Source organism: Sinocyclocheilus grahami, unplaced genomic scaffold, assembly GCF_001515645.1.
Source record: "Sinocyclocheilus grahami isolate Dianchi unplaced genomic scaffold, SAMN03320097.WGS_v1.1 scaffold618.1, whole genome shotgun sequence".
NCBI lineage: Eukaryota > Metazoa > Chordata > Actinopteri > Cypriniformes > Cyprinidae > Sinocyclocheilus > Sinocyclocheilus grahami.
Genome location: NW_015505797.1, coordinates 297,123 through 311,291, shown reverse-complemented (window position 1 = coordinate 311,291; position 14,169 = coordinate 297,123). Strand labels below are relative to the sequence as shown.

Here is a 14,169-nt window from a genome sequence, read left to right as displayed (position 1 = left end):
AACTCATGATTCTGAGCCGAGGGGAAAAAGAGAGCATGACGAGTTGATTTTTCTTATCAGAATTGTGAGATATAAAGTTGATAAGTCAGATTTTGAAATATAAACTCAATTACCTTTTATATTCTTTTATTCCATGGCTTGAATAGACCGCTAGTTTAAAACTGTAATTTTCTGCCACCAGATTGGCTCCGCCCACAAAAGTCCTCACTGTTTGCAAACACTGAAATTGGTCTATTATATCGGTTTCATTCATACTGGAAGCCGGAGGGCAGAAACTCCAAATATGCCTCAAAGATGTAATAGAACATTCCAGGAAATCCCTAATATGGACAACGGCATGCAGCTGTCGCTCAATAAAAAGATCGAAACGCTTTAACTGACCAAACATAAAGACAATAAACACGTAACACCGCAATATAAGAATAAAGTCCATGTTTAATATAATGGTAATTGACATAGCCTTTATTACAGTATAGAATGCTATAAAATAATGATTCTTATGATAAAAATCCACATCAGATCACAAAAGGAGGTTATGTCAAACACTCGACTGACTTTATGAACGCACTCAGAAATAAAGGTACAAAAGCTGTCACTGGGGCAGTACCTTTTTAAAAGGTACATGTTTGTACCTAAAGAGTCCAATTTGGTACCTTAAAAGTACATATTAGTTCCTAAAGTGTACATATTAGAACCTAATAGGTACAAAAGTGTACCTTTGGAAAAGGTACCGCCCCAGTGACAGCTTTTGTACCTTTATTTCTGAGAGTGAAGTGCGTTAGGAGTAAAATTACTGTATGTCATTAAAGGTGTAGTTTGTTGGACGACATGTTTTTAAATGCTCTCGTTTCACTGCGGTGTGTGTGCACTCTATCAGAGAGAAAAGAGAGAGGAAGCGCTGCTGCTAGTATCGGTGTATAGATACTATGGAGAGAAAGAAAAAAAAATATTGAAACGACATTCATGTATGTATTTGTTTTAGATCTCAACCGCAATATGGATTATATTAAATCCTCAAAATAAAGCTTTTGTGTGTTTATGAATGCTGTGTGATACTGCCTGCATATCATGGTCATTAAGATTCGCTAGATTGGATTAGCACTTTTAAAACTGGTAACTAGTAATGCATCCAGTTTTTAATTTGTTAAAGCCTTCATTTCAGCATGATGCGTTTGTGTTGATTTTTTGCGTTCAGCTTTAGACTCCCTTCTACTCCACATGTGTAAATCTACTTTATAAAGCGCATTGTATTTGTTTGGGCTGGTATTGCAAGTTGATCATTTTAAATGATTTCAGCCATGTTGCTTGAGGTGACTGAAATAGGAGTGACCACAGGCTGACTATAACCAGCCAGAGGAAATAGACCGGTCTCTCTGGTTAATGTTTCACCCTTCTCATAGGAACAGCACACACCATCACAGCGCTCCGAATTAATGGAGGAACTCAAAAAAATGATCTACAGCTAGAGGCAAAATAAGAGAGCATGCTGTTTCACTAAAGTATGGTCCGGTGTTACTACCAGCTGGTTGTTTCCATTGTACATTGTTTGTCGTAATATTCTCTGGGAGTCGTGAATGGTGATCTGGCTTTTGTTTCTTCGTATGGAATTCATGACTTGATGCTTTAAGGTAAGTACCTATTCCACTTTAATGCATAGTGTGTGAATTATCAGCTTTTTCCTTTTTCTTTTTTTTTTTTTTAAGAAAAAAAAGACCTCTGAATACTTTCCGTACCCACTGTACATACATACATATATATATACACACACACAGTGGAGATCAAAATTAGAGAACAACCTACAAATTTCCTAAATTTCGAGGTCACTGCTTAGTCCTATTTTAAGTTATCCTAACAGGAGTAAAAGCGCAGTTTAAGCATATTTCCTGAGTTAAATATATTCTGAAACACCAGTATAAAAAACTTAAATGAGATATTTGAAAAAGAACTCTGATGAAAATTGAACACTTACAGATGCCTCCAAGTTATGGGTGTTAATCTGGCACCTGGTGCTAATTTCCTTAATTATATGACAAACCCTATTTAACTGGCATCTTAACTTTCCAGTTTTCACTGGGATTGTAAGATGGTGGGCCGCTCTAAAGTGACTGAAACCCTGCGACAGGAGGTGGTCCAGATAAGGGCTGAAGGAATGACCCTTTCAGCCACTGCAAGAGAAGCTGGTCGTTCCAGATCTGTGATTTCTAGAATATTGCATCTTTACAATGTCACTAACTCATTCAAATCCCCCAAAAAGGCTGGTCGTCCGCATAAGACAAATTCAGGAGAAGACAAGATAATGCGGAGAATCTCAATGAGCAATCGGTTCAGCACTGCAGCTGGAATTGCTCAACAGTTCAGCGCTGATCAGGGTCTGGATCTGTCTCGTCACGTTTAAGAGAAGTGAGACTGAAAGCACACTCCGCAGAGACCAAACCTCTCATCAGCAGAAAGAATGTAAAGGCTAAGCTCATCTTTGCTGAGGTGCATGTTGTGTGGAGAGAGGAGAACTGGTCCAAAGTTCACTTTACTGATGCGAGCAAGTTTAATTTATTTGGGTCTGATGGGAAACATTATGTTCAACGTCAAACTGGGGAAAGACTGAACCCGAGTGTGTAAAGAAGGAGGAAGTGTCATGGTTTGAAGGATGTTTTCTGCAGCAAGATTTGAGCCTCTTATACAGATACATGCAGGTGAATGCAAATGTTTATCCGAAGCTCCTTCAGCAACATGCGGCTCCTTCCTTGCAAGCATCTTCCAATCAGCGTGCAGTTTTCGTTCAAGACCATGCTCCAGTCATACTGTAAAACGGGTAAAGCAGTTCCTTGAAGCCAAGAACATTGAAATAATGAAATGGCCGGCCCAGAGTCCTGTTCTAAACCTGACTGAAAATCCTTGGCGACAAAGTTATGGCTAAGAAACCCACTACAGCTACTGAACTGTGATGTCCTGCGGCCGCAGATGTGCTGAAGTCATTCAAAGCAGGAGCTTTTTTCTGACATCTGTAACCTTCAGAAATTTTAGTTCTATTCTTTCTTCATGCTGCGATCATTGCTGTTTTATAATTTTGATCTAATTTAGTTTTTTCCAATAAAGTGCCTTGGTAATTTTGTAAAACACTGTACTACTAGCATGGTATAGCCACATTAAAATTCCTTCAAATTTTGAACAATGATGATTAAATTATTTCTGAAAAATCAAGTGTTCATAAATTCTCTAATTTTGATCTGTAATATGAACATTACTTGTTTTTACTGTCTTAAGTGTCCTGTTTATTTATTTTTTTCAGCAATATTCAGCGTTCAGCCAAACACTATCAACTGTAAATTACTTTCATGGGCCGTGTCTACCTCGATCCATCACATAATGAACAGGAGAGGAATTTACTGGAGGAAGGAACAAAAGAATCATCATCTCCACAAATAGACCCGTACGTGATCAGCGATGTGGGTGGACTCGCCAGCTCCTTCACCGCTCAAGAATGTGTTGGTCCGTCTGACACTCTATGCATACTGTCTGTTGACTCCATCAACTGAAGGAAGAGCATTTTAGAATTAATATTTGGCAGAAGAGGCAATTGACAAAACTAGTGGAAATTCCAAAGCTTGCTCCATGAAGACCACATTAGAAACCAACTGAAGCAATGAGGTTTCATCTTGCCTTGAGGTTTTACTTGCATTACCTGGTTCTGCTGGGCTTCAGCGGTGTAATTTCGATCTATGGCCCACACCAGAGGGCCCAGAAGACAGGTGACATATTGCTGGGGGGGCTTTTCCCAATACACTTTGGGGTGGCATCCAAAGACCAGGATCTTGCAGCGAGGCCAGAGTCAACTGAGTGTGTCAGGTATAAACACAACATGGTCAGCTTCTGCAAATGTGGTTCAAACTTTTAATAGTCCTTGTTGTTTAACTTGACAAAATGATAAGCATGACCCGGAGTGTGAGTTCTTATTGAGCTACCCTTTCTTTTTCAGATATAACTTTCGTGGGTTCCGTTGGCTGCAGTCTATGATCTTTGCTATAGAGGAAATCAACAACAGCTCTGCTTTTCTTCCAAACATCACGCTTGGCTACCGTATATTTGACACATGTAACACTGTCTCGAAAGCCCTGGAGGCGTCGCTAAGCTTTGTTGCACAGAATAAGATCGATTCACTCAACTTGGATGAGTTCTGTAACTGCACAGGGAACATCCCTTCAACCATTGCAGTGGTTGGAGCATCTGGATCTGCTGTATCTACAGCCGTGGCTGACCTTCTGGGCCTCTTCTACATTCCTCAGGTTGTTCTGCAATTTACAAACCATCACCGAATGTTTCATTGACATAGTTTATGTGATATATGCTTGGTAATTGCAATATAATTCAATTTATTTTGAATGTTTCTAAAGACAACAGTTGTATGAAACTTATCTTGATTATCTAATTTACCTTTTTAAGAAAGACACCACAGGTGAATAGGGTAAAAAAAAAAAAATACATATCACATACTTCTTAATTTGATTAATCACAGTACTGTTGTATTGTATTACAGTATTGTTTTGTATTACAAGTTTTCTGAAATGTTATGATTAGATATGCAAATTACATGGTTTAATTAAATATGCACTAATTTGCATACATTTCCAGAACAGAAATCTGGACATTGTATACAGCCATTGTTTCATTTTGATTAGTTTTAAAATTTAACAAAAATTGGAAATAATACCGGTAATAAAAAAAATGTAATTTGAGTAATTAATAGAAATATTAATAATAATACTTTCACCTTGTTTTACATGGCAAATAATATATGAAACCCCTGTCTAAAAACTTTAGGATATAGATAAGAATAAAATTTTCACTCATTTTGGGAAAACAGCCTTTAAAGATATATTGTAATTGAAATGTAATCTACAGACGCAAATAGATAGAATGTACTTTTTTAGGGGGATATTTCCAAGACATGTTATTGGAAAAGCATAACATGGCCAGTGCATGAAAAACAATAGTTGTCTTAAAAATAAACATTCTGTAATTTACTCACTATGACATAATTCTAAAGCTATATCCATTATTTATATGAAACACAAAAGGAGAATTTTGTAGAATCACACGATTACTATTTCGTTCCCTCGATTTACTAATTTGTTCCCTCGATTTGCTAAATCGTGCACACGATTACTATTTCGTTTCCTCGATTTACTAATTCGTTCCCTCGATTTGTTAAATCGTGCACACGATTACTATTTTGTTTCCTCGATTTACTAATTCGTTCCCTCAATTTGCTAAATCTTGCACACAATTACTATTTTGTTTCCTCGATTTACTAATTCGTTCCCGCGATTTGCTAAATCGTGCACACAATTACTATTTCGTTTCCTCGATTTACTAATTTGTTCCCTCGATTTGCTAAATCGTGCACACGATTACTATTTCGTTTCCTCGATTTACTAATTCGTTCCCTCGATTTACTAAATTGTGTGCACGATTACTATTTCGTTTCCTCAATTTACTAATTCGTTCCCTCAATTTGCTAAATTGTGCGCACAATTTACTAATTTGTTCTCTCGATTTAGCCTACTATTTTTTTCCTGCATGCCATGTGTGGGGCTCTGTAGAAAAGAGAGAGAGAGAGAGGCTATGCTACTTGTTTTTTTGTCCTTTTTGGTGCTTGACAGATATGGTCACTGTGAGCTGTCATTTTAAGTGCTGCATGAAAAAATACGCTGAAAAAAATTGTCTTAAGATTGTACCTCTCCTCTACTGTTTTTCAGATCAGCTACGCTTCGTCCAGTCGACTTTTGAGCAACAAGAATCAGTACAAATCATTCATGAGAACTATCCCCACCGATGAGTATCAGGCTATTGCCATTGCTGCCATCATTGATCACTTCCAGTGGAACTGGGTGATTGCCATCGCCTCTGACGATGAATATGGTCGCCCGGGGATCGAAAAGTTTGAGAATGAAATGTTTCATAGGGACATCTGCATTGATCTCAATGTTTTAATTTCACAATACATCGATGAAGCTGAGATCCGCCGCCTGGCAGACCGCATCGAGAACTCAACCGCTAGAGTCATCGCCGTGTTCGCTAGCGGACCGGACATCGAGCCACTCGTTAAAGAGATGGTGAGGCGAAACGTCACAGACCGTATCTGGTTGGCGAGTGAGGCGTGGGCCAGCTCTAGCCTGGTTGCCAAGCCAGAGTACCTTGATGTCATGGGAGGAACGATTGGCTTTGCGCTGAGGGCTGGCCATATACCTGGCTTTAAAGAATTCCTACAGCAGGTGCATCCAAAGAAGTCCAGCCATAATGAGTTTGTGCGAGAATTTTGGGAGGAGACTTTTAACTGCTATCTTGAAGATAGTCCAAGGAATGAGGACAGTGAAAACGGCAGTACAAGTTTCAGACCTCTGTGCACTGGTGAAGAGGACATTGCAAGTGTGGAGACGCCGTACCTGGACTACACGCACCTACGGATTTCTTACAATGTGTATGTAGCTGTTTATGCCATAGCACAGGCACTTCAGGACATACTTACCTGCACACCTGGAAAAGGATTGTTTGCTAATGGCTCTTGTGCAGACATTAGGAAAGTTGAAGCATGGCAGGTTGGTACTTATCATGCTACATATATATATTTGTAAACTGCACAATAATTTCCTGTTGGTTCCCTTCTGCTCCTCTTGATTTTCTAGGATATTGACGAAATGGTATTCACATGCCTCTTTTTATTCTAAAAGGTTCTGAAACAACTGAGACACCTCAACTTCATAAACAGCATAGGGGAGAGGGTGCGCTTTGACAATGGCAGTGAGCTCTCAGCAAATTATACCATTATAAACTGGCATCGATCACCTGAGGACGGTTCTGTTGTGTTCAAGGAGGTTGGTTATTACAGTATGCATAACAAGAACGGAGCCAAACTTTCCATTGACAAGACAAAAATACTGTGGAACGGCCGTCTAACTGAGGTGAGTAAGCATAGACCACACAGTAGCCAGAGTGCTTGGCTCTTAAAGCCCGGGACACACCAAGGCGACGGTCGAGCAATGTCGGGTGTTTTTTGAGCATCGGTCGTAGTGTGTTCTGCACCGTTGGCTCTATTCCAGGGGTGTCAAACTCAATTCCTGGAGGGCTGGAGTCCTGCAGAGTTTAGATTCAACCCTAACTCTAAACACACCTGATGCAACTGATCAAGTCCTTCAGGCTTATTTGAAAACTACATGGTATGTGTGTTGGAGCAGGGTTGGAACAAATCTCTGCAGGGCTCCGGCCCTCCAGGAATTGAGTTTGACACCCCTGCTCTATTTGGACACCATCAGCTGTTTTATGGCCACTTCTGCTTGTCCAATCGGCGCCAGAGCTCGTCGGCAAGAAAGAGAACTCAGATTGGCTATTCAGCTTAGCGAATGAGCGCACGAGAAAAAAACGCAACTGACGAAAGCCAACCAATCACAAGAAGAAGACCCAGGGCTGACAATGCCATTAAAAGTGTTCCTTGCTTTGTATGTCCACAGTTCTAGCTCTTCCGGTTTCACTAGCTGGGTTTCCATCACCCGGCTTTTATGCGCATTTTGAAGTATCGCATCAGAATCGAGTGATGGAAACCCTGAATTTCGAATAAAAATGCCTTAATTCACAAAAAAGTTTTTACGCTCACTTGAGGTGGTTTTTGACTTGTGCGAAAAAGGGTTAATGCGAATATACTGGGAGATGGAAATGCATTTTGCAAATAAATTCCTCCATGCGCATTAAAACAGTCATGTGACTTTGTACTATGGGGTGGCAAATCCTGACTAACCAGCGGACCGATCTTGTTCCACAGCGTCTGAAATGTTGTTATACGGTCATTCGGAAATGCCAGAGCAAAGTCTGTCATCAAAGTATTTCTGTATAATTGCCTCCCAGAACTGTTAAACGACTGCGTTCCCAAACAGTAGCATCCACCTCCGAAAGCATTACCCGCATTCATTGTGTTTCGTCTGCTCGTTCTGAGGTGCAAGTAATTTATTATATAGGAAAATTATTATATTCAGTAGCTTCTCCTACTTTTCTTAGCGATGTATAGTTCCAGTTTATCAGGAAGTGATGATTTTGTTCTCTTTGACTCGTTGGATGGAAACGGAGCTTGTTCACAAATGTTTCGAGCGATATTCCAATTTTGCGCATAAGTTAAATTTGCAACTTTGGATGGAAACCCGGGTACTGCTTGAATGCTGAATACAGACTACTGCCACCTGCTGGTATGGCAGAGTTATGTTCTCTCACGCAGGCTCAGTCGGCTTAAGTGTGTTCTAGTGCAACTTTTTTTTGCCCTGACATGCAGTCGGCTTTCCTCGACACTAGTTCTCTGGCGTCGGTTTGGTGTGTCCCCACCCTTAGATTGTTATAAAGCCTAGCGCTCATTAAAGGGGTTCTGTTATGCTCGTGTAAGTCTTAATTTCGTTTTTGGGGTGTTCTAGAATAGGTTTTCATGCTTGATTGTTCGAAAAGCACATTATTTTTCACATATTTTACCTTGTTGCAGCACCGTCTGTCTCAAACGCGTCGTCTAATTCCCGTTTCGATGAAACCCCTCCTTTTGAAATGAGCTCTGATTGGTTAGCTGGCTCAGTGAATTGCGACTTGCGATCTGCTTATAGCATGTTCCGGAAATGTTACGCCCCTTACCATAACCACGAGTTTCATCTGCTCAGTTATACATATTAACAATGCTGTCAATTTTGCCATACCAATTTCGAGCCCGATTCTGAGAGTGTTAATGAACAACAGGATCATGCAGAACCTTTGGTCTTTTATGGTCTCTAGTGCAGCTCAACCAAGCCTTGCTTTGTGTATTCTGTGAGCGGGAATGGTTTAAATTATTGACATTGTGACTTCACAATATCCGGAAGAAGCACATTATAGTCCGAACGAGCCGTTTGTTGTAGTTCTTGAAAGGTTTTCTGTATATCTCCCTTTGGAGTGCACTTTGTAACCTTGCGGATCTTTTGTATGCTGAAACAGGAACATTACACACTAACTTGACAAACTGAAAAAGCATAATAGGACCCCTTTAAGTTAATGGATTCCCCGAGGATCACATCCTTATCCAGTCGGTTACAGCAAATGTGCCTTTGTTGTATTGCATGAGACAATACATTGTTTTCCTTTCCTCTACCAGGTACCATTTTCCAACTGTAGTGAGGAGTGTGAACCTGGAACCAGAAAAGGAATTATTGATGGCAAACCCACATGCTGCTTCGAGTGTACAGAGTGCTCGGATGGGGAGTACAGTGATCATAAAGGTTAGCAAATGCATGAATTAGCAACAAGTATACTTGAGTCAAGACTTAGAGCAGAGGAGTCCAATCCTGCTCCTGGAGCACCACCTTCAAGCAGAGTTTATCTCTAGTCCTAATTAAGCAGGTTACACTTACTGCACTTCTCCTTCATTTCTGTGGTATCCTATTGTACAACTCTAACAGCAGTTCAGTGATGTCAAGGCTATAATGCAATCCAGCTCCAACACACCTGCCTGGACATTTCTAGTGAGTCTGAGGACCTTGATTAGCTGCTTCAGGTGTGTTTAATAATGGTTGGAGCTAAACTCTGTGGGACAGTGGCCCTTTAGGGAAAGGTTTGGACACTCCTGCTATAATGGCATATGTGATCCAAGTTGAACGTTATGCTTGCTTCAAAGGTAGACGCACAAAGGTTTATATTTTGGGTTACCTACCCTTGGGTTAGAGCAGGGGTAGCCAAGCCTGCTCCTGAATGGTTACCATCCTAATGGTGAATGGTTACCAGCTAATCAAGGTGTTCAGGATTACTAGAAAAAAATACTTTTAAGTCTGCAGCAAGGTGGCTCTCCTGGATGAGGGTAGGCTACCCCTGTTGTACAGCACCTTTCGTCAAGACTTAGAGCAGAGGAGTCCAATCCTGCTCCTGGAGCACCACCTTCAAGCAGAGTTTATCTCTAGTCCTAATTAAGCAGGTTACACTTACTGCACTTCTCCTTCATTTCTGTGGTATCCTATTGTACAACTCTAACAGCAGTTCAGTGATGTCAAGGCTATAATGCAATCCAGCTCCAACACACCTGCCTGGACATTTCTAGTGAGTCTGAGGACCTTGATTAGCTGCTTCAGGTGTGTTTAATAATGGTTGGAGCTAAACTCTGTGGGACAGTGGCCCTTTAGGGAAAGGTTTGGACACTCCTGCTATAATGGCATATGTGATCCAAGTTGAACGTTATGCTTGCTTCAAAGGTAGACGCACAAAGGTTGATATTTTGGGTTACCTACCCTTGGGTTAGAGCAGGGGTAGCCAAGCCTGCGCCTGAATGGTTACCATCCTAATGGTGAATGGTTACCAGCTAATCAAGGTGTTCAGGATTACTAGAAAAAAATACTTTTAAGTCTGCAGCAAGGTGGCTCTCCTGGATGAGGGTAGGCTACCCCTGTTGTACAGCACCTTTTATTCTTAGTCAATTTTGCATGTTAAGATATTCATACAACAAAATATAAAAGTGCTGGCAGTTACTAGGGCAGCACAATTACTCAAATTTCTAATCACTATTACAATTACGGATGCCACAATTAATCGTTCAAAGTCCACTTATGTTATTCTGCGTGTTTAAGATGTGTTTGTTTCCTTCTACAGCTTATCTTAAGGGTTTTTACATTATTTAAATTTTAGTGTAACATTATAATACCATGCATATTTTTACTTTTTTTATTTAAAGAAGAAACCAATCCAGTGTATAGTTCAGATTTGAGGCTTAATGCTATAGAAAAGCAATACAAGTTTTCCAGTTAGTGTGTTTTCAGCTTGTTTATTTTTATATCAAATTATGGCATGCGGTTGCTTCAAACTATGGTATAAACATCATTCAATATAAATTGTGATTATATGATGTGTAATAATCGCAATTACAATTTCAAGGGAATAATCGACATTTATGATTTTTGTCATAATCGTGCAGCCCTGCTTGTAGTGACTGGCAACTTTAATTAAAATAAAATAAAAATAACAACAATGGCGGGGAAAGAGTTAATTAATGTAAAGACTATATTGCTCATTTTTAAATCTTTGAATTAATCTTCCTCATTGAAAAACCTTTCAAATAGATTCAAGAGCACTGTCTATATCCTTCTCTTTTGCTGCCATTCCTACACACACACACACACACACACACAATTTCCTTAATGTTATACTCCCGTTTACCCCTAGTCTATCTATCCAACATCGAAGGGACGTAAACAGAAGCATTGACTAATGTTAAGATTTGAGTACGTATTGTACAATTGAGTGCTTTTGTAATATTATTTCCTGTTTCTTTTCTTTTCTCCACAGATGCCAGTGTTTGCTCTAAATGCCCAAACAACTCCTGGTCTAACGGCAATCACACGTCCTGCTTTCTGAAGGAGATCGAGTTTCTGTCCTGGACTGAACCGTTTGGGATCGCTTTGGCCTTACTTGCAGTTCTCGGGGTTCTGTTAACAGCTTTCGTGTTGGGTGTTTTTGTGCAATTCCGCGATACTCCGATTGTGAAGGCGTCGAACCGAGAGCTGTCGTTTCTTCTGCTTTTCTCACTCATCTGTTGTTTCTCCAGCTCTCTTATATTCATAGGCGAGCCACAGGACTGGACGTGCCGTGTACGGCAACCAGCTTTTGGAATCAGCTTTGTGTTGTGCATCTCTTGCATTCTAGTTAAAACCAATCGTGTCCTACTGGTGTTCGAAGCCAAAATCCCCACCAGCCTCCACCGTAAATGGTGGGGATTGAACCTGCAGTTCTTACTGGTGTTCCTGTTCACGTTTGTGCAGGTGATGATCTGCGTGGTTTGGTTGTACAATGCTCCACCAGGGAGTTACAAGAACTATGACATCGATGAGATTATCTTTATCACCTGCAACGAGGGCTCCATGATGGCGTTGGGATTCCTGATCGGTTATACATGCCTGCTGGCAGCCGTTTGTTTCTTCTTTGCATTCAAGTCTCGGAAACTTCCCGAAAACTTCACGGAGGCCAAGTTCATCACATTTAGCATGCTCATTTTTTTCATTGTTTGGATCTCCTTCATCCCCGCATACTTCAGCACGTATGGCAAATTTGTCTCGGCGGTCGAGGTCATTGCCATTCTGGCTTCCAGCTTCAGTCTGCTAGCCTGTATCTTTTTCAACAAGGTCTACATCATCCTCCTGAAACCATCCAGGAACACGATTGAGGAGGTTCGTTGTAGCACAGCAGCTCATGCTTTCAAAGCAGCAGCGAAAGCGACACTGCGACACAGTTCTGCCTCCAGAAAGAGGTCAAGCAGTGTGGGTGGGTCCTCTGCCTCCTCGCCCTCTTCGTCAATCAGCCTGAAGACCAACGGCAATGAAATTGAGTTCCCCTCTACGCGGAGACATAGTCAGAAACCAAGGGTGAGCTTTGGAAGCGGAACAGTCAGTCTCTCCATAAGCTTTGAGGAAGCTAGAAAGAACTCGGTCAAATGAGTGCACACAAACTGGTTTCCACTGTGATTTTGGTTTAAGGATGTGGTTGTTTTTGTACTCCGTGGTGGTATCGCAATAGCTGTATCCGTCATTTTCTCCAAAGAATCCTCCCAGTCTTCAGGCCCGGACTGATCTCTGTCAACAAAACTTAGACCCACCATAACTCACCGACACAAAAGTGTAATTTGCATACAATCCAATTGTGTACCACTGCATTCTTTCATAGACACTTTTTATGTCACTCTGTTTTAGGCATCTTGCTGAATGCCTTATATGTAACACAGAAGTGGATAAATAAAACAAAAACACCCGATTTATGTCTACTGTGATCTCTAGTGCCTTGGTAATAGTTCTAATAGTTCAGAGACAAGCTTGCAAGCAAAAAAGGAAAGTGACGGAGCCTATAACACACCTTGTATCTGACTCAGAGACGACCTTTTTCTTGCTCAACAATCTTGCATGCTTACAAGCTCTACACATTGCTGCATTATAGCTGTCAGAATAGCACAGCCCTGTTGTAATAGCTGGACCTTCTTCTCACTGGAAGTAATGTAAGTCGTGCAAAGACGGAGTGACGTTAAACGGACAGTTCTCACTAAGTCTGATGCAACACCTAAACTATAAATAATCATTACAAGCTTACCGTTGTGAATTTGAGTAGAAACGGTTTTCAACACTCACTTTTACGTACAACACGTACGTACTTTGTCAATATTTTTGGTGTTTTTTAAAGAGTAAATATCTGCCTTTTTCAAGGTGCATTTAGATCCCAGAGGAGAATAAACATAAATATAATTAATAATTACTAACAGGTGTAAACCATGACATCATAATGGATGTTTCTGATTGGACAACAATTCACAATTGTAGCCACAGAGAGATAATAGGTTCCATTTTCATATCAAAACAAAACCATTTATATAATATATGATATAACGCAATAGTTCATTTGTTACTAAATTGTTACATATAGAGAGATGATTGCGTTTTACTGGACCATCTTGCCTGTGCCACAATTTTGGTCTTGCTATCCGAATTCTAGTCAACAGAAAGTAAATTCTTCTTTCAAGCAGGAAACAAAGTGGTGGTAAAATGAGCGAATAACTTTGTTGTTACTCAGTCTGATGTTATCTGATTAGCACAAGTTCAACAAGCATTATACTGGAGCGCAAGGAATGAAAAATTACTACTTTGCAAAAGAGAAAGTGTACAAAAAACAGATGTATGTTTTATATACATCTCACAAACCATTCAATGCATGTGTTGATATATAGTTTTAGTGGCATCTACTAAATGCACACTAACTGCTTTGGAGCGGTATTCGAGTCTTAAGTTTATCCCATCATGCATCATGTTCTGTAAATAAATCGTGAGACTTTTTGCCGAGATCTTACGGAAACCTTTCTGGTGTACGTTAAAATTAGATATTACATATAATTTGGCAGTACAACATATTTTGTGAAACGTTTGCAACTGCTTTGTATCACTTAGAAGCACCACAATAATTAAACTGTGTTGTCTGTTTGGGGACTTTTTAGGAAAATTAAGGTAAAGTGTAAACACTTTTTTTAGAAGTGTGTCCCATCGGGTAGGCTAATGGAAAGTTCGGCACACACTTGTGGTCTTCATGCCCACTTCAACACTTGGACCAAATACACAAAAGATGTAAGTAGTAGACAAGCGGTGGGCAGTGTGGGTCTAT

General features: G+C 40.3%; 1 protein-coding gene across 1 annotated transcript; it reads left to right on the top strand.

Moving 5' to 3' along the window:
• The first annotated feature begins 3,640 nt into the window (after nucleotides 1-3,640).
• LOC107557750 (extracellular calcium-sensing receptor-like) lies at nucleotides 3,641-12,774 on the top strand. Its single transcript, XM_016241275.1, has 6 exons — nucleotides 3,641-3,843; nucleotides 3,974-4,280; nucleotides 5,754-6,593; nucleotides 6,726-6,956; nucleotides 9,149-9,272; nucleotides 11,323-12,774. Exons 1-6 carry the CDS (start codon nucleotides 3,641-3,643, stop codon nucleotides 12,465-12,467), a joined length of 2,850 nt encoding a protein of 949 aa, XP_016096761.1. The 3' UTR covers nucleotides 12,468-12,774.
• Nucleotides 12,775-14,169: the final 1,395 nt, after the last annotated feature.